The following is a 22,053-nucleotide window of genomic DNA, read 5'->3' on the forward strand; positions in this document are numbered from 1 at the left end:
TTAATAAATGGACACTCACCTGTCCCGGGGTCCAGTGATGCCGGCAGCCGAGGCCAATTGATCGCTCGGCTCTCGGCTGCTGCCGCTACCATTCTAGGTGAGGGAATCAGGAAGTGAAGCGAATCGGCTTCACTTCCCGGTTCCCTACTGTGCATGCCTGAGTCGTGCAGCGCAATAGGAATTGTCCGCGCTGTCTCTGGGACCCGTGTGTGTCCCAGCAGACAGCGCGCAGGGACAGGAAGAGGCATAGACTCCCGTGGGAGTCTTTGCCCGGAAGTGGGTGTAAATACCTGTCTTTGACAGGTATCTGCACCCCCCTCCCCCCTGAAAGGTGCCAATTGTGACACCGGAGGGGGGGAGGGTTCCGATCAGTGGAAGTTCCACTTTAGAGTGGAACCCCGCTTTAAGTTGCACAGTGAGTATAACAAGCATGCTATGCTGCATACACAGACTGATTTTACTGTTGTGTGTAGTAACACTTTAAAAACAATATTTGGTTCATGTTTATACTGTATATTTCATGTTCACCAGTTTTCCTGAATGCAATAGGGTTCATTATTCATATCCACAAAGTTTAAAGAGATATCTAAATGTAAAACAAAATAAAAATAACACAGCAATTAAATAAATAATAATTATTTTCTAGAAAAGAATTATAAAACAAACTTATAATTGAAGGGTATAATGTATTTAGCTAAAGAGTTTATAATTTATGTTATAATAATTTATATTAAACACATCTGTAGTTGATGATGAAAAGTACACCTCCACGATAATATGACTTGACAAATGATTGTTAGGGCCGGTTCACACTGCGGCGCGAGGCGAGGCGACACGGCTCGCCTCGCCTCGCTCCCGCAAGTCGCCCCCATTCTGTACAATGGAACCGTTCTGAGAGGAGCGACTCGAGTCGCTCCGACTCAGAAAAAAGGTTCCTGTACTACTTTGGGGCGACTTCGGGGGCGACTTGCATTGACTTCTATACAGAAGTCCTCTGCAAGTCGCCGCTGAGGTCCGTGCAGGTCGCGGCGAGGCAAGTCGGAGACGCCTCGCCGCGCATCGCTGTGTGCACCGGCCCTAAGTTGGTTTATATTCACTTATGTACTTGTTTTATGTTCAGCTGTGATAAAAATAAATATTTTTTCCAAGTGAAACAATATAAAGTGACTAATCTTTCCTTGTGGTCTGTTTGCATTGCACAATTCACAAAATTGTTCTACTTCAGTATGACCTTGTCTTAGGTAATGGTTTACCAATTTGGCAGGTTCATGTTGGTTTTTAGGCGCACAAGTGGTTCGCAAATAGACCTAAATTTGGACCGACAATTATGAAGACAGTTGCAGAATTTGCATAATGAAATCTGGCAATGTATTCATTTGAGTTTTGTGTACTGTAAAACACAACAAGGCAATTCATCAAATGAATTAATAACTTCTTTTATCTCTTGTGTTTGCCAGCACAGTTACGCAGCAATCCCCCTATTTTTAATGTCATATGTTCATATGAGTAGCAGAGAATTTTTAGATTAAGTCATTTAATTCAATTAAGACATTAAATATCAGTGAGTCATAGTACAAGGGTCGTAGTTGTTAGAACTAACCGCAACTGAATTATGGGGTAAGGTTAAAATGCAACATGTGTTATCAAGCTTAATGACTAAATTATATTGACTTGACTGAATATTCATTTTGGCTCGCATTCCTGTTTTTCTTACATCATTTATTTTTACTGCTTTCAGGAAAACCAAAGCCATTAGGCAAATGTGACCTGCATTTCCCTCTATAACTGGAGCCACAGAAAAAAGCAAAACACATACGCAAAATATGGATGGTTTAATTGAACAGAACAGTGTGCTTATGCATAATAAAATCACAGAGGCTGGAAAAAGGAATGGCTTAATCAACACAAGAAATTTAATGGCAGAGAATAAGGATGGAATGGTGTCAGTTTATCCAACTCCCCAATATCAAAGTCACATTGTTGGAACTATTTCAACACAGACTGCTATAGACAACATAAAAAATGACCCAGTTCAACAACTGTTGGATCCTAACATGTTGCAACAGACTGTGGAGTCCCACTATCGCCCCAACATTATTCTGTATTCTGAAAACGTCTTACGTTCTTGGGGAGAGAATGTCAGCACGGAGTGCTGTGAAACCACGTTTATTGAAGACAGATCACCAACCAAAGACAGTCTTGACTACCCAGATACCAAGTTCATTGACCTTTCCTCTGAAGACATCAAAATCCACACCCTTTCCTATGATGTGGAAGAGGAGGAGGAATTTCAAGAGTTAGAGGTTAGTTTTATCCGTCAACAGGCCGCAAATCATATCAAAATAAGATTGATTACAGTTGGTAGGAGCATGTCTTTTACAATAATTATAATTATTTTATAGAGGTACAGATCATAAAAGTATTTTTTTGCTATTATATGGTTAAGCACATTTGTTTTAAATGTACTCCATCTATTTTTAGTCTTGGAAAAAAAAATGGCAAATTAGCACTGCTATATTGGGCTCTGTTAAAGGGATTTCCATCTCTAATGCCCTGTACACACGGTCGGATTTTCTGACAGAAAAGGTCTGATCGGATTATATTGTCGGAAAATCCGATCATGTGGGCTCTATCTGACTTTTTCCATCAGAAATTCAGACGGGAAAAAAATTGAGAGCAGGATCTCAAATTTTCCACCAAAAAAAATCCGGTCTGACTTTTTCCGATCATTTGTAGAGAATTCCGATTGGACAAAGTGCCACAAATGCTCATATCAAATTACGAGACCAAAGCTATTGGCTACTAGCCTCAAAGTAGTCCCTTCGTAACGAACGAACGTCATCACGTTCCGAACAATCGGATTTTCCGACAACTTTGTCCGACCATGTGAATGCAACACCAGTTTAGGACAAAATCCGTCGGAAAAAAATCAGACAGATTTTGTTGTCGGAATGTCCGACCGTGTGTACAGGGCATTACTGTGCCAATGGCAAAGATGCTACCAAACATGAAATGACAAAAAATACGCAGCAGAGACACAATCAACAAAAAAAAGCAGACAAAAGTGGCACTCCTGTGCTACTTAGTGTTTGCAAATACGTAAATCAAAAATAAAAGATACAAGGATAATAAGGCTGTCCAAGTGTAACTAAACAATAGCTAAAGTTCAAAGGATAAAGCTTCCATTCCCTGTAGTGTCCCCACATACAAACAGTAATAATCACAATGTATGGAAAGGCGCTAAATCTGCAAAAATATATAAAGTATTCACATGTAAACTATGAATAAGCAAAATATTAGCAGAAGAATAATATTTTATCAAGTGAAAAATAATCTTCATAAGTGGTCACCACAAAAATATTAAAAAAGATCCAGCAATTTGACACAAAGTGCCAAATACTGGTCAAAGGTGACTTTAAGTGAAAAATGCCAAATAAGTAAATAAATAAAAGCTCAGTGCAAAAATATGTGTCAAAAAGGCACAGTTCTAAGTGACAGTGCTGAAAAAGTTAAAAATCCGGAGATAAAATATTGTATAGTGCTTAATCCAGGAAAACAAGTGAAATCCACCAATATGTGCAATGACCGCTCACTTTAGTAAAAAGAATATCAGGCAATGAGTCAAACACTGATCTCTGTGCAATCTCCGTCACTCCATCAGGTGATCAATCCGCTTGCACATATGAAAAGCAATGAAACACCTTATGGTGTAGTATCAACAACTAATTTTGTAAAAAACAATGCAGAGACTTACAGTATACAATTATAACATACAGCAGGATCTGGGACCAAGGGGTTACACACAAGTTGGATGCTGACACAATCCGAACTTCCGGTCTCGACGTGAAGTCAGCTGCCTCCTCCTCATCACCGCTATTGACTTTATCAAGGGCTGGCCCTTGATAAAGTCACATGTTAGTGACGCAATACGTCAGAAGGAGTCGGGTGACGTCACAACCAAGATTTTTATTCTGCTTACATTATTTGGCTTATTCATATTTTACATGTGAGCACTTTATATCTTTATGCAGATTTAGCGCCTTTCTATATATTGTGATTAATAAAAAGCTGATGGTGGTTCTAACCTTTCCCTGCTATAACCAAAATTTAAAAAAAAGTTTAGTTGCACATACACTCTAGCCTTTTCGAAATGAAACATAGAGACTGATGTTGCTGGCCCCCTTCTGCAGTAACTAGTTGCTTGGCTATTATGTAAATCTTCTGGCATCAGTACTTTCACTACACTCCAGTGTTCTCTGCTTGCATGTTCCCATATATTCCCACATTCAGGCAGTGACTCTGAATTGAGCCCCTCGGGTTAAGAGAAGTTATTTTGGTAAAATTATAGAGATCTCAGACGATGAGCAATTGAGATGGGTACCCGGGCCCAGCTACTCTGCCTGTCACACATATACAAAGAATTAAAGCCACACCCCCTCAGCACAAGCTTCCACATGCACACTTGTAGTGCTGAACAATAGAAGGGATGTGGCTGACCAGATCTTAAAGATAATTAAGTGCACTTTACAGTGTGGTCAATCTCTGGTGCCTATGGGACTATGCACTCAGATATAAAAAGGTTGGTTTATCTTTACTGAAAAACTGCCTAAAAAACTGCCTATGCAGGTAAGGCATGCCTATAAATAAAAACAACCTGTACAACTCTGACTATAGATGAATAATGCCCTTGCTATAGGTGTAGGCCATAGACATACCTCCCAAAGCCTGACTGAAATATTCCCAGGACTTTGCTAGGTGAGGCCTAGTCATTAATGCTCACCTCCACCATCAGAGGAGTTAGCTCTCAAACTCTGAGCTCAGAGTTACCGCATCAGGGGAAAGAAAGCACATGTGAGGGGTTTGAATCAGAGAAAGAACGTACCCCTGTGATGGTGAAGGTAAACATTAACAGGTAGGCGTTCCTTAGCAACATCCTGGAAGTGTTCCAGTCAGGCTTCAGAAGGTATGTAAATGTCCTACACCTATAGCAAGGTCCTTATTCAACTTTAGTCAGAGCTGCACACTTTGTTTTATCTATAGATGTCCGGTACCTGCATGGGTTTTGTTTTTTTTTGGTAAAAGTGAACTAACCATTTCAGCTGGCTATGCACTGTTATTTATTTTTATTTTTTTTACCCCCATCCATACACACTATAAGATTTTCTGCTGATTTTTTTTCCTTCAGATTTACCAAAACCATATAATATGAGGTCAAACCTTAGGAGTTTCAATTTGTATGCAATCAGGTAGGCCCTTGCACTACATGGTTTTGGTAAATCTGAAGGAAAAAATCAGCAGAAAATCTGATAGTGTGTATGGGGCTTTAGTCTTTTTTTTTCATCCCCCTGTCTGGGCAAAAAAAATAAAAAATTAACAGTGGATAGCCAGCTCAAATAGTTCACTTTTACCAACAAAAAAAAACAACCCATACAGGTACCAGACATCTATAGATAAAATAAAGTGTGCAGCTCTAACTAAAGTTGAATAATGAAAAAAAAAAATGAAAGAAATCAGCAGAAAAATTGATAGTGTGTCAGGGGCTTAACAGATTCCTCCATCCACAGAAAATAAGATGGATGGAAGAATTCCTCTTGCCGGGACGCTGGCTGTAATTGTAAAATTTCTCCAATATATCCCTTCAATAGTCAATCAATTGATCAACTTCTGTCAAACAGGGACCACCACACAGTGTTTTAAATTTGTTCAGTCCCTGCTGAACCAGACTATTTTTGTTCAGTGTATGGCAAGCTTTAGGCTGCCCAATTGCTAGAACAGTTTAATGCTGGAAATAGTATATGAATGGAGTCTGTAAATACATTGTCTATATAACGGGATTGTGATCTTTGTGACTTCAGATGGGCTTTAAATACTTCCTTCCATGCTTTCTGTGTACTACAGTTGAACTATGGTTTGCTGTCCAATGCGAGGAAGTGTATTTAGCACAATGTTTTATGGCATTATTGATTTAAATATGTCATATATATCTGCAAAAAAATATTAATTGTTGACATATTCAAACCTTTTTCATAAAGTGAACAAACAACATATTGTAGTTGTGGCCTGGTGCAGCTTCATCACTGACGTACCCTACTGGATTGCTTTGCTATATTTGAACCAAATGTTATATTTAACTGCTGTATATTTTAAAGAAAATAATTGACATGAGATGATAATATGACATGGTTCTCCAGTAATTTTATTTAGAAATATAATGATGAGTTGAGGTTTGATGACTTGTCACTTCTAATAACACTCATCACTTGTCACTTATCATCTGCCACTTCTCATACTGATCATTGTTGTTTCTCTGTGACAAGTGATGTTGGACTGTAGAAAATTCCAAACTAAAATAGACACTGAGGCATAAGCCAAGGCTAGTTTCTAAGCATTTTAATTAATGTATTTCAAGATGCAGAATAGCATGGTTCTCTCTGAAAATTAACATTAGTGCAAAGGTTTGCTGTTAAATATAATTTAAGTTCTCATCCTTGCAATCTGGATTCTCACACAATATGGCCAGTGTCAGCATAGCTGTATAACATCATTAGTTAGGTGGGTTGAAAGAGATTAAATGATTGCAAGGTATAGCTACATGCACTGAATATTGTATAAACATGTCAGGGAAGGAAATAAACTTCTGAAGAACGTTGTTAATAGTTGCATGAAAAGTAAATAATCAGACGAGTCTTGGAATGGAGGAATACACAACATACATTTATAAACTCAATTGTAGCGCGGCGCTACCTACAGTTACCACTCTTGTGTATGTACCTTATTCCAACCTAAAAATGACATCAGCAAACAGAAAAAAAATGTATATTTTAAAAACAAAATGTTAAAACAATTTCCAGTATGATGGTAATTTGGACAACAATGTGAGCTTATAGTGATACACCTTTTTATCGTGAAAATATAATCAAAAATAAGTCCAAAAAAAAGTCCAAAATAAAGTCTCTTGATAGTGGTCCACCGTTGTCTTGAATATAATTTGGAACACCTCTTCTATATTCCCCTCGTGCCGATCACACCATGCTCTGTAAGTCTCATATTAAATTCTGACCCATACATCATACAGGGCAAATTAGCTTTTTACCCACTGCAGGGGGCAGAATGCCTCAGAACTCTTCCTCTCACACTCCCAAGGATGTACTATAGCCCCTTTAGAATTCCTCTGTTCAGAGTGCCTCCTGGTACTTCCTTCTCTTGTTGATGATTATGTTAGCTTCACCATGCAGCAGAAATGGAAAGATTGAGCATTTCTCCATTTCTAAAGCATGATGAAACTAACAGATGGTAAGGAGAGAAAGTAGTACCAGGAAGCATTCTGAATAGAAGAGCCCTGAAGGGGAATAATACATCCTTGGGAGTGTGAGAGGAAGAGTTGTGAGACATTTTGCCCTCCAGAAGGGAAAGATTTTTTTAACTATATGATATATGGGTTGACGTTTAAACGTGTTACTAATCCCTCCATTCACTATATCTGATCTCCCACAGTGCACAGAACAAGGAAATGTAATTATTTTAGTAAATATAAACTGATAAATACCTTATCTCATCACCTGTTGGAGCATTCTTGTGACTATCAGTTAAAGCGGGAGTCCGCCGTTTTTTTTTTTTTTAAAGCCAGCAGCTACAAATACTGCAGCTGCTGACTTTTAAAATAATGACACTTACCCGTCCAGCGCGCCCGCGATGTCGGCACCCAAAGCCTATCTCTCGATCGTCTCTCGGGTGCTGCCACCACCATCTTGGGTATGGGAATCAGGAAGTGGAGCCTTGCGGCTTCATTTCCCGGTTCCCTACTGCGCATGCGCGAGTCGCGCTGCGCAATAAGGATGGTCTCTGGGATCCGTGTGTTTCCCAGCAGGCAGCGGGGGAGCTTCGGAAAGGGGCGTAGATTCTGCGGAAAGGGGCGTAGCTTCTGCAGAATCTACGCCGGAAGTGGGTGCAGATACCTGTACTGTACAGGTACCTGCACCCCCCTCCCCCATGAAAGGTGCCAATTGTGGCGCCGGTGGGGGGGGGAGGGTTCCAATGAGCGGAAGCTCCACTTTAGGGTGAAACTCCGCTTTAAATATATAGGAGGAGTTTTCATTCTCCCCTGATTGTCCTATGAGGACCCCTGACCCTCTGTCTGGACAGTGCTGATTGGCCCTGTGCTGATCACATGCACTCTCCCAAGAAAAAAAAAACCTCTCTAGTGATACACAACAAACTGAGCATGTGTAGCTTGCCCCCAAAGTTTTGTTCTATTAGAAGTCAGAATCAAACAGCCTTTTTACACAATGGAGAGGATTAACCCCTTAGGTTCCACAGTGAGTATAACAAGCATGCTTTACTGCATATACAAACTGATTTTACTGTTGTAACACTTTAAGGTGAGAACATACAGAGCATGGTGCAAATGGCATGAGAGGCTACATTTTCACAGCAAAGGTATATCACTATTATGGACCAAATTACTTGGAGGCTGGAATTTTTTTTCACATTTTGTGCTTAAAATAATTTTTTTGCTTGTTTTCTGTTTGCTGATGTAATTAAGAGATTGGAATACAAACATATGAGTGGTAATTCTATTTACTTGGACAACAAGAGCACATTACATAATAATTATTTTATACAACATATGTTGCTGCTTTCTAAAACATAATAAAAAATTTAACTACTGTGTTACTGTGCAGAAGACGGTAGGATGCTAGTATATAGACAAAGTCAAGTAGCTTTACTAGATGTGTATTAAAATAATATTTTTTTTTATGAATACATTACTAAACCTACAGTATTTGTTTGGTTCAAAACGAGTAACCAAGAATCATCAGAAAAATACATAATCAAAGTGCACTGGGATACCCAGATTAATTTGGAAACACAGATAGTAAATATTATAGATACAATTTATATTTTTTCTGCTGTAAGAAAATTAAAACAATTATCCGGGCGGTTGCTGGGGACGTTAACCATATTTATTACCAGTGGAGGCCCATCCATTAGAGGCACAGGGGTGCCGCCCCCCCCAATTAATGCGCCCAGCCCCTAATCTACATGCAGGGTGTATCGGACGCATTGATTCCAATGGGGCTTTTTTTTAGGCATATGATTAGAGCCTGAGGCTCTAATTGGCTTCAAAAAAGGGTGGACTCTGGGTGCAGAGCACTAGACCCTGAGCCTGTCCAGTTATGTGACAATAGTGAATTAATATTTGCTATTGTCTTCCTGATTTACCTCTTGGCCAATCAGGAAGCTGGTCTTGTCATCCGATTGGCCAGGGAGTCTCAGGACTCACTTCCTGTTTGGCCAGAAGGAGAAGCCTCGGCTCTTCCCTTGTCATGCTCATGTCTTCATCTCGGCTCAGCTCAGATTCCATCTACCTCCTTACAGTAAGGCCTCCGATCACAGCCTCCCGTCTGTCTCAACTTTTTATTTTTGCTGTTCTACAAATTGCCAAAGCCAAAAAGTTGTCTCAGTTAACCATAATTTAGACTGCCCAAGACTGAACAGGGCTTTCAGAAAGCCCAGACCACTGCCTAACGTGTGTCATTCTGTTCTACATACAATATATTTTTTCTCGAAGCATCTAAAAAAATGTAACACGTAACCTATGTGTAATGACGCTTGTAACGAGAGTGTGGTGGTCAACTAGGAAGGTCAGGAAGAGAATTTTCACTAAGGGTAAAAGGGTATTTTTAGGCATTTCTACGTGACATTCAGTTCAATATCAAACATATACATAACATAGGTAATGAAGAAAGAAAAAGATGTGAGACTTCAATTTGATTTAAAGTGGAACTACACTGCATATGAGCACCACAACCCAAAAAGGCTATTTAATTAATTTGTTATATTCAAATTCATCCATGTCTCCATGCTTTATTTTGTTGAGAAATTATTTTGAAAAACACCCCCTTAGCATTTCTGGTCATGGCCATCCTGAATAAGGGCAGATGATTCTTGTAGCATTTACTTCCTGAAATCCATCGGCCCTTAGCTCAGGCATGCAGGTAGGAGAGTGTGCTTAGCTGAGAAAACCCCTCCTCCACTCTCGAAGACTCCTGGTATTTTAATATAATTTTCCTAGTAATGGAAACCAGAAAGTAGCTGAATAAATGTAAAAAAAAGTTTAAAGCAAATAAATATGCTTTACTTTCTTATCTATTTACTAATGCTATCAGCATAAGGATTAAAAATATTCAATGTTGATTGGCACTTAAATATAAGCCTTTTCCTTTGCATGTAATTCCATAATTAATATATGATTACAGGTTGAATATCCCATTATTTTTGAAAGAGAATTTGTCCCTATATAAATAAAAAAAACAGTTAATAATTGCAATGTAAGCTATTTGTAAGGGAATCTGACATCTATGAGATCTTCCAATGCCTAGGGAAGGGGTTTGGAGAAAATAAGATGTATTTCTCTGTATTGCCATAGCTTTTGTTAATGATAACAACAAATTATTTTTATTCAAAATTCTGATCTAACAATTATAAATTGCAATTTAAAATTTGGTATGCAAGCTCAAACAGTACAGAATCTTCATTCACAATATGTTGAAATATTTAAAAAAGATACCTTTTTTCATACTGTTATTATCATAAGTTTCAATATAAATAGCAATGCTCCCACTGTAGTGCTGCCTTATTATACACTTCTATAATGCCAACGGCATACATTGTATAATAACAAGAAAAAAGAAAAATGATCTGTCTATAGTTTCATAAAAATACAACTTCATGTATGAAAAATTCCAATAATAGATGTTTTTTTTTTAATTGTTCTGTGAAGCAGGAGTAGCATCAATATGCTTTTTTAACTATATCCTTCATCTGTATAGTAAAAATGAATTACCTCTGTATTAAAAGGAACTCTTCATGGCACATTGACAGATTTTGGCAGATCTTTTGACAGAACAACTCCACAATCCACTGATACTCACCAGCCCTGCACTTCCCTGTGGTTCTATTTACCTGTCACAGTTGGAAATCCAAGCCCTCTGTAGGCTCCATGTAGAACTTATGGAGAATTAATGACTTTACACTCTTCCTCGCGTTACAGTGTTCGAACCTGATTACTGCCTGCTCATTTCCAAGAACATCATCCTCTATGGTGTAAGAATTAATTTAGGGGCCTATGTTGATGGGCTTTTGTTCTCTTTGAAAGAGTTTTGTATTCCCAAAAGTCTGTGGGGAGAATGCAGGTGAAGTGCAGGCCAGGAGGAGGCCATTCTGAATTATATCAGAGACATTATAAAAACTGATGTCAGAGTAATGCCACCAACACAAACACAAAGCAAATCAGCACAGGTCCTAAAACAGACATTTTTAAAAAAGGTAACACATTAATGTAGAAGGGCATTTGGGCTTGTGTCAATGGCATCAGTTGACATCAGGCCCTTCGGGGATCATTCAGAATTCATTGACATGTGCATTTGAGCTGAAATTGGTTTCCTTCTGATCTGTATTTGACCTTTTTCCAGCTGATTTTACATCCCCATAGACTTGTATGGGAATGCAAAAAGCATCTGAAATAAACAAAAGCCCACTGAGACAGGGCTTAAAGTGTTTGTAATGTTTTTTTTTAAATAAAAATAACCAGGGTGGATTTCATTTAAATCAAGTAGATTTAAATCATGGGTTAAATCATGATTTAAATCACTAGTTAAAAGGCTTGATTTAAATCATAATTTTTAAAGCGCAATTGTCATCTCCTTTTAAACATTTTATTGAAGATAATACAGTACATATTATTTGTACATATTTTACAATAAAATACGATATATAATATGAATAGAGAAACTTCTCAACTAAACATATAAGAGTAAAAATAACAAATTCATGTCTTAAAGATAAGGTATATGAGTATGTGTAAACTTTTCTGCACTTTTCAAATTATAATTATTATTGTTAGTACAATACTTGGTGAGTTTAAGATTAAACTAGAAGAATAATAGTACAATATTTATAAAGATTGATTAAACAAAGTATTGTCTATTTATGACAGATCATCTATCTAGGGACCGTCAGGAAAGGAGTCCAAACGGGGCCAGGTTCCAGCTATTGGCCTGGTTTGTCCCATATGAATGGACAATGATCCCGGCCATCCCAAGTATGTCTTATGTAACTTTACCTATAGTAATAAATATAAATCTATAATCTACTATATGGTTGAATAATATAAGATGGAATTAAAGAGTTTAATGTAAAGTAAGAGAGGGGGTAGGGTGGATCTTCAGAAGAATCAATGAATCAATGATGTTATGGATCATATAGCAGTAATGGGGGTGAATATCAAGTGATCTCAAGGAAAGAGGAGGGAATTATTAAATCCTGGTGGTAGATAGTTTTTAATCCAGGGGGTGCAATTTTCATCTCTGACCCGCTGTTGACTCACCGACAGTCCCATTTCCTTTAATGGGACGGCTGGTGATGCGGCAGTGACACAACAAGGTGAGGGACGTGGCAGCAGCAGGTCAGTGGATGCCCACTAACAGGCACTGCCATGATGGATCTGAAATGACAGGTGCTCTTTAAATGTAAGGACTTATTCTTGCTGGTATTTAGAATATTTAATATTTGTAAACAAAATTAAGGTTTCCTATTTAGAATAATAAGCCGTCAGATTAGTAAAATATCGATATCAGAGCCGATTTTAGGTTAATAGGTTAATCACACATAGTTGGAGAACTACTCAAATTATTTTATTTTATTAAAACAATAACTTTATATTACATATTTTCATATTTTCTTAAAAATCAGTGTTTAGTAATTGAAGTGCATAAACAATAATATCTTTGAAAAAGAGAAAACAAAAAAAAAAAAAAAAACTTAAACTGAATATATCAGCTAGGTCTACAAAAAAAACTTCAAACATGGTCCTTTCATCAGAGCACTTCTTCTCATGATGTTGTTTCATTCAGACCACCAAGCCTTGCATCAATTTGTTGCACTGCTTGCATTTTGCACGCATACCTGCTTTACCCATGGGTAGAGGAACTTCATTAAAATATTCCCAAACTATGTCTCCTTTACGGTCTGCTGCCATTTTGCTCCTCAATGTGCAGAAAGATAACAAGGTTTATAAGCTGCTTAGAAGGTTTCATTTTTACTACTTGCTCTTCCTCCTTACATTTGGATCTTACAGTTTGCAATGTACATAGATTTGCAAAACAATGGGATATTCCTGAACTTTGTTTTATCTCATGGTTACTGTGAAATTGTGTGAATGCATCAAAGCAGTGCATGTTATCTCAGCTTACAGAGCTTGGATTTATTAAACGAGTTTTCCAAAAATGTAAATATTGCAGAATATACAGCTTCATGCTATATAACTAAGCTCCATCTCATGCTGAATAAACTAAATTATTAATGTATCTTAAATAGAAAACTATCTTTAGAAATAGTTTTACTCCAAAAGTATTTTATTAAAATACATTTTTTAAAAATCAAACAAAATCTGATTTAACCACTTGCCGACCACTGCACACCGATATAAGTCAGCACAATGTCAGTGGTGGGCAAATGGGCGTGTCTGTATGTCCCCTTTAATTGGCAGGGCTAGCGGGTGCACCCGCCGTATACAGGGTGACCATGCCTGTGGGACAGGCGGACTCGATGCCCGACGGTCTCCCGGTGATCGTGTCACGGAGCTGCAGAACAAGGAAGTGCCTACGTAAACAAGGCATTTCCCCATTCTGCCTTGTGACATGACAGAGGTCACTGCTCCTTAGCAGATAGATGAGCACAATTGTTTTTTTTAATTATAAACATGACTATCTGACCACATCTAAGCCCCCTACTCCCCAAAGCTTGCATCACCCCCACAGACCACTTTATACATCCAGCTGATGAACATCACTCAGACCCTTATCTACCCAACATCACTCCCTGGTCACCCCACAGCCTGCCATTAAAATAAATCCTTCCCCATTCTGCCACTGTCATACCCTCCACACTCCTCTCCTCTACATACTGGAGGGATTACACCAACTGGATTTGGGCTGTACTGATGGCACAGAAAGGATAGAAGGACTACGGAGAGAGGACACTGTGAGAGAAGACCGACATAGAGGGGAGATGAGACTGGAGAAGGATGACATGGGATGGGGTAGGAGGACATAGAATGAAGGAACAGGAGGACATGGGAAGGCGGAGATGGGACTGCAAAAGGAGGATGATGTGGAACGGAGGAGATGGAACTGGAGGAGGAAGAAGACATGGGATGGGGGACAAGGGACTGGAAGAGGAGCACATAGGAAAAGGAGGACATGTGATGGAAGATTTGGGAGTGGAGGAGGAAGAGGACATAGGATGGAGAAGGACATAGGATGGGGGGAGAAGGGACTGAAAAAGGAAGAGGAGCACATGGGATGGAGGTGAACATGGGGTGAAGGATATGGGAAGTGGAGGAGGAAGAGGACATGGGATGGAGGATATATTGGGTTGTAAGAGTATTAAAATAAAAGTGGGTGCACTGTAGGGGTTGATGGGATAGCCAATGGGTGGATTTGATGGGACAGACAGTGGGCAGTCTTGAGGAATGTTTGTGGTCAGGCCCGGGGGGGCCCAGCTGTGTAAGGGGCCCCAAAATTTCTGATGGCTGCCCTGCTTTCGCCCATAGCTCTTAAAGGGACATTTTTTATTTATTTTTTATTGCATTTTAGTGTAAATATGAGATCTGAGGTCTTTTTGACCCCTGATCTCATATGTAAGAGGTCCTGTCATGCTTTTTTTCTATTACAAGGGATGTTTACATTCCTTGTAATAGGAATAAAGGTGACACATTTTTTTTTTAAAAGAACAGGGTAAAAATTAAAAACAAAAGGTAAAATAAATAAGAAAAAAATGCGCCCCATCCTGCCGAGCTTGCGTGCAGAAGCGAACGCATACGTGAGTAGCACCAGCATATGAAAACGTTCAAGTGTTCAAACCACACATGTGAGGTATCACCATGATTGTTAGAGCAAGAGTAATAATTCTAGACCTAGACCTTCTTTGTAATTTAAAACATGCAACCTGTAGAATTTTTTAAACGTCGCCTATGGAGATTTTTAAGGGTAAAAGTTTGTCACCATTCCACGAGCGGGCGCAGTCTTGAAGCGTGACATGTTGGGTATAACAATTTACTTGGCATAACATCATAGTTCACAATATAAAAACTTTTGTCTTATTTTTTTAATTAAAAAAAGTGAATTTTTTCCAAAAAAGTGCGCTTGTAAGGACGCTGCACAAATAAGCTGTGAGATAAAGTATTGCAATGACCGCCATTTTATTCTCTAGGGTGTTAGAATATATATATATATAATGTTTGGGGGTTCTAAGTAATTTTCCAGCAAAAAAAACTGTTTTTAACTTGTAAACACCAAATCTCAGAAAGTGGCTAGGTCCTTAAGTGGTTAAGGACCGGGTGGTCCGTAAGTGGTTAATAAATCACTGGGACCAGATGGCTTGCACCCAAGGGTTCTTAGGGAACTCAGTCAAGTAATTGCCAGACCATTGTTCCTAATTTTTACTGACTGGAATGGTACCAGCTGATTGGAGAAAAGCCAATGTAGCACCAATATTTAAAAAGGGCCCAAAATACATCCATGGGAATTACAGACCAGTTAGCCTAACAACATCAATAGCATGCAAGCTCTTGGAGGGGATGATAAGGGACTATATATAAGATTTTAGTAATGATAATGGTATCATTAGCAGTAATCAGCATGGATTCATGAAGAATTGTTCTTGCTAAACCAATCTATTAACCTTCTATGATGAGGTGAGTTGCCATCTAGATAAAGAAAGGCCTGTAGATGTGGTGTATCTGGATTTTGCAAAAGCATTTCGCACAGTTCCCCATAAACGTTGACTGTACAAAATAAGGTCCATTGGCATGGACCATAGGGTGAGTACATGGATTGAAAACTGGCTACAAGGGCAAATTCAGAGGGTGGTGATAAATGGGGAGTACTTGGAATGGTTAGGGGTGGGTAGTGGGGTCCCCCAGGGTTCTGTGCTGGGACCAATCCTGTTTAATTTGTCCATAAACTACCTGGATGGGGTAAAAGGTTAAATCTCTGTATTTGCAGATGATACTAAGCTAAGCAGGGCAATAAATTCTCCGCAGGATGTGGAAACCTTGCAAACAGATCTGAACAAATGAATGGGGTGGGCAACTACATGACAAATGAGGTTTAATGTAGAAAAATGTAAAATAATGTTTTTGGGTGGCAAAAATATGAATGCAATCTGTACACTGGGGGAGAACTTCTGGGGGCATCTAGGATGGAAAAGGACCTGGGGGTCCTAGTAGATGATAGGCTCAGCAATGGCATGCAATACCAAGCTGCTGCTAACAAAGCAAACAGAATATTGGCATGTATTAAAAACGGGATCAACTCTAGAGATAAAACGATAATTCTCCCGCTCTACAAGACTCTGGTCCGGCCATACCTAGAGTATGCTGTCCATTTCTGGGCACCAGTCCTCAGGAAGGATGTACTGGAAATGGAGCGAGTACAAAGAAGCGCAACAAAGCTAATAAAGGGTCTGGAGGAAATTAGTAATGAGGAAAGGTTGTGAGCACTGAACTTATTCTCTCTGGAGAAGAGACGGTTGAGAGGGGATATGATTTCAGTTTACAAATACCTTACTGTTGACCCCACAATAGGTAGAAGGGAGTTTAACAAGACACGTGGCCACTCATTAAAATTAGAAGAAAAGGGGTTTAACCTTAAACTACATAGAGGGTTCTTTACTGTAACAGCAGCAAGGATGTGGAATGCCCTTCCACAAGCGGTGGCATCAGCGATGAGCATCAATAGTTTAAAAAAGGATTAGATGAGCACCTGAACGACCATAACATACAGGGATATACAATATAATACTGACATATAATCACATACATAGGTTGGACTTGAGGGAATTGTGTCTCTTTTCAACCTCACCAACTATGTAATTTCAGCGATCCCTTCCTCCAAGCTGCTTGGAGGATCGCTTCCTTTACAGTTTTGAAGTGGACCGGACATTTCTTGGTTCTATTTGAGAGGGATTGCGAGTAGTTGGAATTCCGTGGACACGATCTAGTTTGATTGCAGTATCTGAAAGGTTCTTCAATAGTGTGCTAAAGATAGCAGTTACAGTTGAATGTAGGTCAGCTCCCATTATAGCTTCTGGTATTCGCCAGAGCTTTATATTATTGTGGCAGCTACAGTTCTCTGCATTTTCTACCTGCACTGGGAAATAAGCCGCTTATGATGACCTAGCAATCTACTTTCTATTGCCTCCAAGCGTGATGATGACTCTGTATGTTAAGATTCAAGGGTTTGCATCCTCTGATCCACTATTGCTACTGTTCCTTTAACAGTCTCAATCTCCTCCCGTAAAACTCCCCAAGAGTGCCACCCTTGCTTTTGTTTTTTTGAGGATGACAGAATACTTTGTTACTTTGTGACTGAGTGAGCGTATCCATATCAATCTTCCCTGGAATCAAGTTTGGATGTAACATACCTCCTTTGTTCACTGCAGCCAGCATCGGGAGTAGCAGTACAACTGTACAACTACCTGGTCGGATGACACTGTAACCACCCCTTCAGTGCTGCCCTCTTGTTGGAAAGTCCCTGATCTTAGCGACAGCATGGCATTCGCATTATTCTGAACCGACTCTGGCAAAGGCAAGAGTGCAACAGGAAACTGTGTCTGTAACACAGCTTCTGAATTTACACCCCCGGGATGCAGCGGCTGTGAGAGCTCCGGTGAGTGCTTAGACTCTGGCGTTCCTGGCTGTGGCGCCTTATTTGAATCCCGGCTCGGACAAGCTGGGACTCTCCTTCCTGTAAGGTACCCTGTAATGTACAGGTGCTGAGGGGTACTGGCGGCGGGTCTCAAAGTCTTCCCCCACTTTCCCCTCCTCAGCATGGGGTGAGAGAGGCGAGGGAGGCCGATAGGAACGGCGGTCTGCTCTAGGAGCTATGTGGGAGTACGGAGCTCAGAACAAGCAGATCCTCATGCCGCCATAGTTAGGCCACGCCCCTCCCCTCACCATTTTTTCTATTCTCTGCTAAAAATATATATATAATGTTTGGGGGTTCTAAGTAATTAAAAAAAGTTTTAAATAAAGTAGATTTTTACATGTAGGAGCAAAGTGACAGAATTGGCCTGGATGGCAAGTTGTTAAAGTAGGATGGGGCTCAGTGGAGGAGAAAACTTACACTTAGGAGTTACTATGTTCATGGACAGTTTTTTTTTTTTGTTATTTCTACCACAAACCATATGAAACTTGCAAGGCTCTGATTTTTCCTGATTTAGAAAATTATTTAAAACATTATTTTGTAGTGTTTCGGCAATACATTAAAATCATATTTGTGTTATAATATGGCTATAATAAAGGCCTAGACTGAATAAAAACATAACTGTGCAAATCTTAATGGGTTTATTCTGCTTCTTAAGTTGTAAAATTAGGAGGCATATACCGTATTCTCTGTTCCGCATCCAAAAAATGAAGCATTGTGAGCAAACCTGCAGGGAATCTGCAAATTAGACTTCTGTTTTGCTGCCAGATATTAAAGAGCAATTCACATTTTTCTTAGTCATTTGTTGAAGTGTGACTTTTATCCTTTAGCTTCCAGGACTAGGTACTGCACAGTGGTGCTGATAAATGTCTTCTTTAAAATGAATAATCATTGCAGGAGGGGAAGCCCTAGGCAAGTCTTTTCTATTGTGATGCAAAAGGAAAAGGCTTGACATAGAATTTTCTTTTTAGTATAGTATAATCACCCAAAGTACATTTCTAGGACTAAAGTATTAATCTGCAAACCATTTGTCCAAAGAACTTGCACAGTAAAGGTTTGCTTGATATTTTTTGTACAAAGAATTCAAGCAAATGAATGTGTTGGGAGAAGATTGGATAGTAAAGAGGTAAATGGCAATCTTCATTATCCTTATTTTATAAGCGAATGAGGGACTAATAATTAAAGGGAATGTACACTGTTTGATATTTTTTGTATTATACATTATGGCCATGACTAAAATAAAATAAAATAATGGTTGAGCCTGCTCGTGGAATGGCGACAAACTTTTACCATCAAAAATCTCCATACTGTAGGTGACTTTAAAATTTTAAGGTTTATTAAGGTTAATATGAAAAATCACAATGCTCTTTAATTCATCCAGGAGGTGGAGCTCTAGGCTGCTTTATACATGATTTTTAGTTGCTCCACACTACAGTGTTGTAAAAAGCCTGAGCAACTTAGTGTAAGTTAACGCCAAAGTATTTTTTTATTTTATTTTACTTTTAGGAAATTCATAATTTTATTTTATAAAGCATCTATAACTTTATAGGCAATCTCTATTTGCCAGACAGAGTTGTATGCATCTTTGGTAAAGGACTGCTGCTGCAAAAAAATAAATAAAGTGAGCCTGTAACTAGGATAGGGACATTCACACATTTTCATATTTTTAACAAGCAGTAAATATGCTTTTAACAGCAGAAGCACTGAAGCAACCCATTCAAGTCAATGTCAGCAGCTGATCCAAATCTGTCTCTCCCTCCCAGAGCAAATGATCTGTGTTTGCACTAGAGATTATAAGGCTGGAAGGCTGCCAAGCTACTTCTGGGAGCAGAGTTGCTGAGAGGATGATTTGATTGGTTTTAGTTCTGAAGAATGATTTTTCCATATTGCCTGCAGCTATGGAGGTCAGTGAAAGCTTGTGCTTAAGCTAATTTACCGCTTGTTAAGAAAATGCAAATACTTGAATGTGTTTTGCCTGGCAACAGGTTTACTTTTAAATGAATGTGCTTTCCTTATATAGTACAAAACAACATGTTTAATTAACAGTTTCCCCAACAGTTGCTCATCTTTAAAGAGGAGGTCCAACCTCCTCACAAAAAAATAAAAGTCAGCAGCTACAAATACTGTAGCTGCTGACTTCTACTATATGGACACTTACCAGTCCAGGGCGCCCGCAATGTCGGCACCCCAGTCGATCTTCGGATTGGCTATCAGGTGCAGCCACTGCCATTCCTGTTAATGGAACCCGGCAGTGAAGCCTTTTGGCTTCACAGTCAGTTCCCTACTGCGCATGCGTGAAGCACGCTGAACTTTCTAATTGGTCTGGCGGTGGAGGCAGGAAGAGGGGGCTGAACTTCCGAGAGATGGCACCTCGGCCCCATCTCCCAGGAGTAGGGAATGGTACTTGTCAAAAACATATACTCGCCCCCGCATGAAAGGTGCCAAATGTGGCACCGGAGGGGGGGGGGGGGGAGACAGATTAGCGGAATTTCCACTATTAAGTGGATCTCTGCTTTAAGCTGGCCATACATGGGTCAGTTTTTTTGTTCTGACCCAAAAACTGACTTGATTCCCCCATCCATACATTAGAGTTGGATGGGTGGAATCCTCTCCACTGTGTCATTGTAGAAGCTCAGTTTAAGCACCAAGTTGCAACACTGATGAAGAACCTTTTGTAGGACAGTGTTAAGGGGCAGAACTTCTTTGATTGCTCACCATGGTGCTGTTGAGAGAACAAGCTATATAGAGTAAGGACTCTATGGAGTTGATTTACTACTATGCACTTTGCAAAGTACAGTTGAACTCTGCAAGTGCAGTTGCTCCAGAGCTTAGTAAATGAGCAGAAGCTCTGCTGACTTCCATCATCCAATCAAGCAAAAATGAAGTTTTTTTTAATTTTCAGTGCGTGTGATTGAGTATTCTTTGCAAAGTGAAGCTTTACCTCATTTACCAATCTCTGGAACAACTGCACTTGCAGACGGCACCTGCACTTTTCAAAGTACACAGTCTATTTGCCTTTAGTAAATCAACCCCTATATGTAGAGTCCGGCCATGCACAACGAAAATGGAGTCTATTTCTGTGCACATGAGTCAGAACTATGTGTGTTCAGCCACTTGTACATGTCAATGACAGGCTTTGGCTATAGATGGTAAATGCACATCTAAGCATTTATATGCATATAGGCAAGGCCATCTTTAAGGCAAGGCAAAGGGGCAGCCATGGGCCCCATTATTGTTGTAGGGACCAAAGCATCTGCTTCATACTTGCCAACTATTCCAGTTTAAATTCCCTTGTCCCTTGAAGTTTTAGTCCCGTGCTTTGTCCCAATATCTCAGTGAAAAGTTCTGTTACTAATGATTCCCAGCTTTGCCCTATTGCCTTGTATAGATGACTCACCTACAGACCCTGTGTTTACATGTAAATAACCGGCATTGATATGTAAATAGTGGCAGCATAAATATGTAAATAGCCACGGATCGGGGGGCGTGGCCTGACTGGGCATGTGAGCAGCGGTGTTTTACGGAGCTCCCGCTGGTGATCCTCTATTGATCCTCTCCCCGCCGACAATACAGCCGAAATCAGGGTGGATCTGCCGCACACTAACGCCCCGACCCTCAGGGACCACACCGCTGCTCGCAGAACGGACGGGATGACCCGCAAAAACCGGGGAGAAACCGCAGCTGCGGCCTCCGCACACAGCCAAGATGGCGCCTGGCAGTCACAGCCACACAGCACGCTGCGCGGCCAGGACAAGAAAGCTTCACAGGGGGGTAAGTCATCTAAACCCCCACAGGCTAAAGACCAGCCTAGGGACATGTTATATTACGCCCAGAAGCTTACAGGAACACAGGACATTTCCCCAGAAGCATCGCTGTGTTCAGCGTCCATTGCAGAACAGGCCTCCCCGCTCCATGCTGATGGGGATGACAGTGGTGCCCCTATGGATTCTATTCCTGACCCTATGCATGGTATACTTGAGGAGCAGACAGATGATGCACCCCAGCCCACACTAAGTGAGATTTTGCATGCAGTACAGAGATGCACAGCATCTGTGGATGACCTTAAGGAGAAATTTGGGGGGCTGAAAGAGACTGTGTCATTGCTGCGCCAGGATATACAAAAAATCAGGGAGAGAACCACGGCAGTTAAGGGGAGGGTGAGTGATATGGAAGACCAACTACCTCACCTGAACCGCGATGTGCGAATCGCAACGCAGCAAGCAGACTTAGCATTTGACAGAACAGACGACATTGAGAATCGCCTAAGACGCAACAATGTCCGGAT

General features: G+C 40.0%; 1 protein-coding gene across 2 annotated transcripts in view; it reads left to right on the plus strand.

The window, feature by feature from the left end:
- Positions 1 to 22,053, plus strand: part of SYNDIG1 (synapse differentiation inducing 1) — a 548,904-nt gene that overhangs the window by 248,437 nt on the left and 278,414 nt on the right. For both annotated transcript variants that reach the window (XM_077486217.1, XM_077486218.1), the window contains exon 2: positions 1,739 to 2,303. In XM_077486217.1, coding sequence (XP_077342343.1) covers positions 1,824 to 2,303 — 480 coding nt within the window. In that variant the 5' untranslated portion in view covers positions 1,739 to 1,823. The remainder of the gene's footprint in view (positions 1 to 1,738; positions 2,304 to 22,053) is intronic.

Source organism: Lithobates pipiens, unplaced genomic scaffold (assembly GCF_037356315.1).
Source record: "Lithobates pipiens isolate NorthernLeopardFrog02 unplaced genomic scaffold, aLitPip1_a1.2 Scaffold_18, whole genome shotgun sequence".
NCBI classification, from domain to species: domain Eukaryota; kingdom Metazoa; phylum Chordata; class Amphibia; order Anura; family Ranidae; genus Lithobates; species Lithobates pipiens.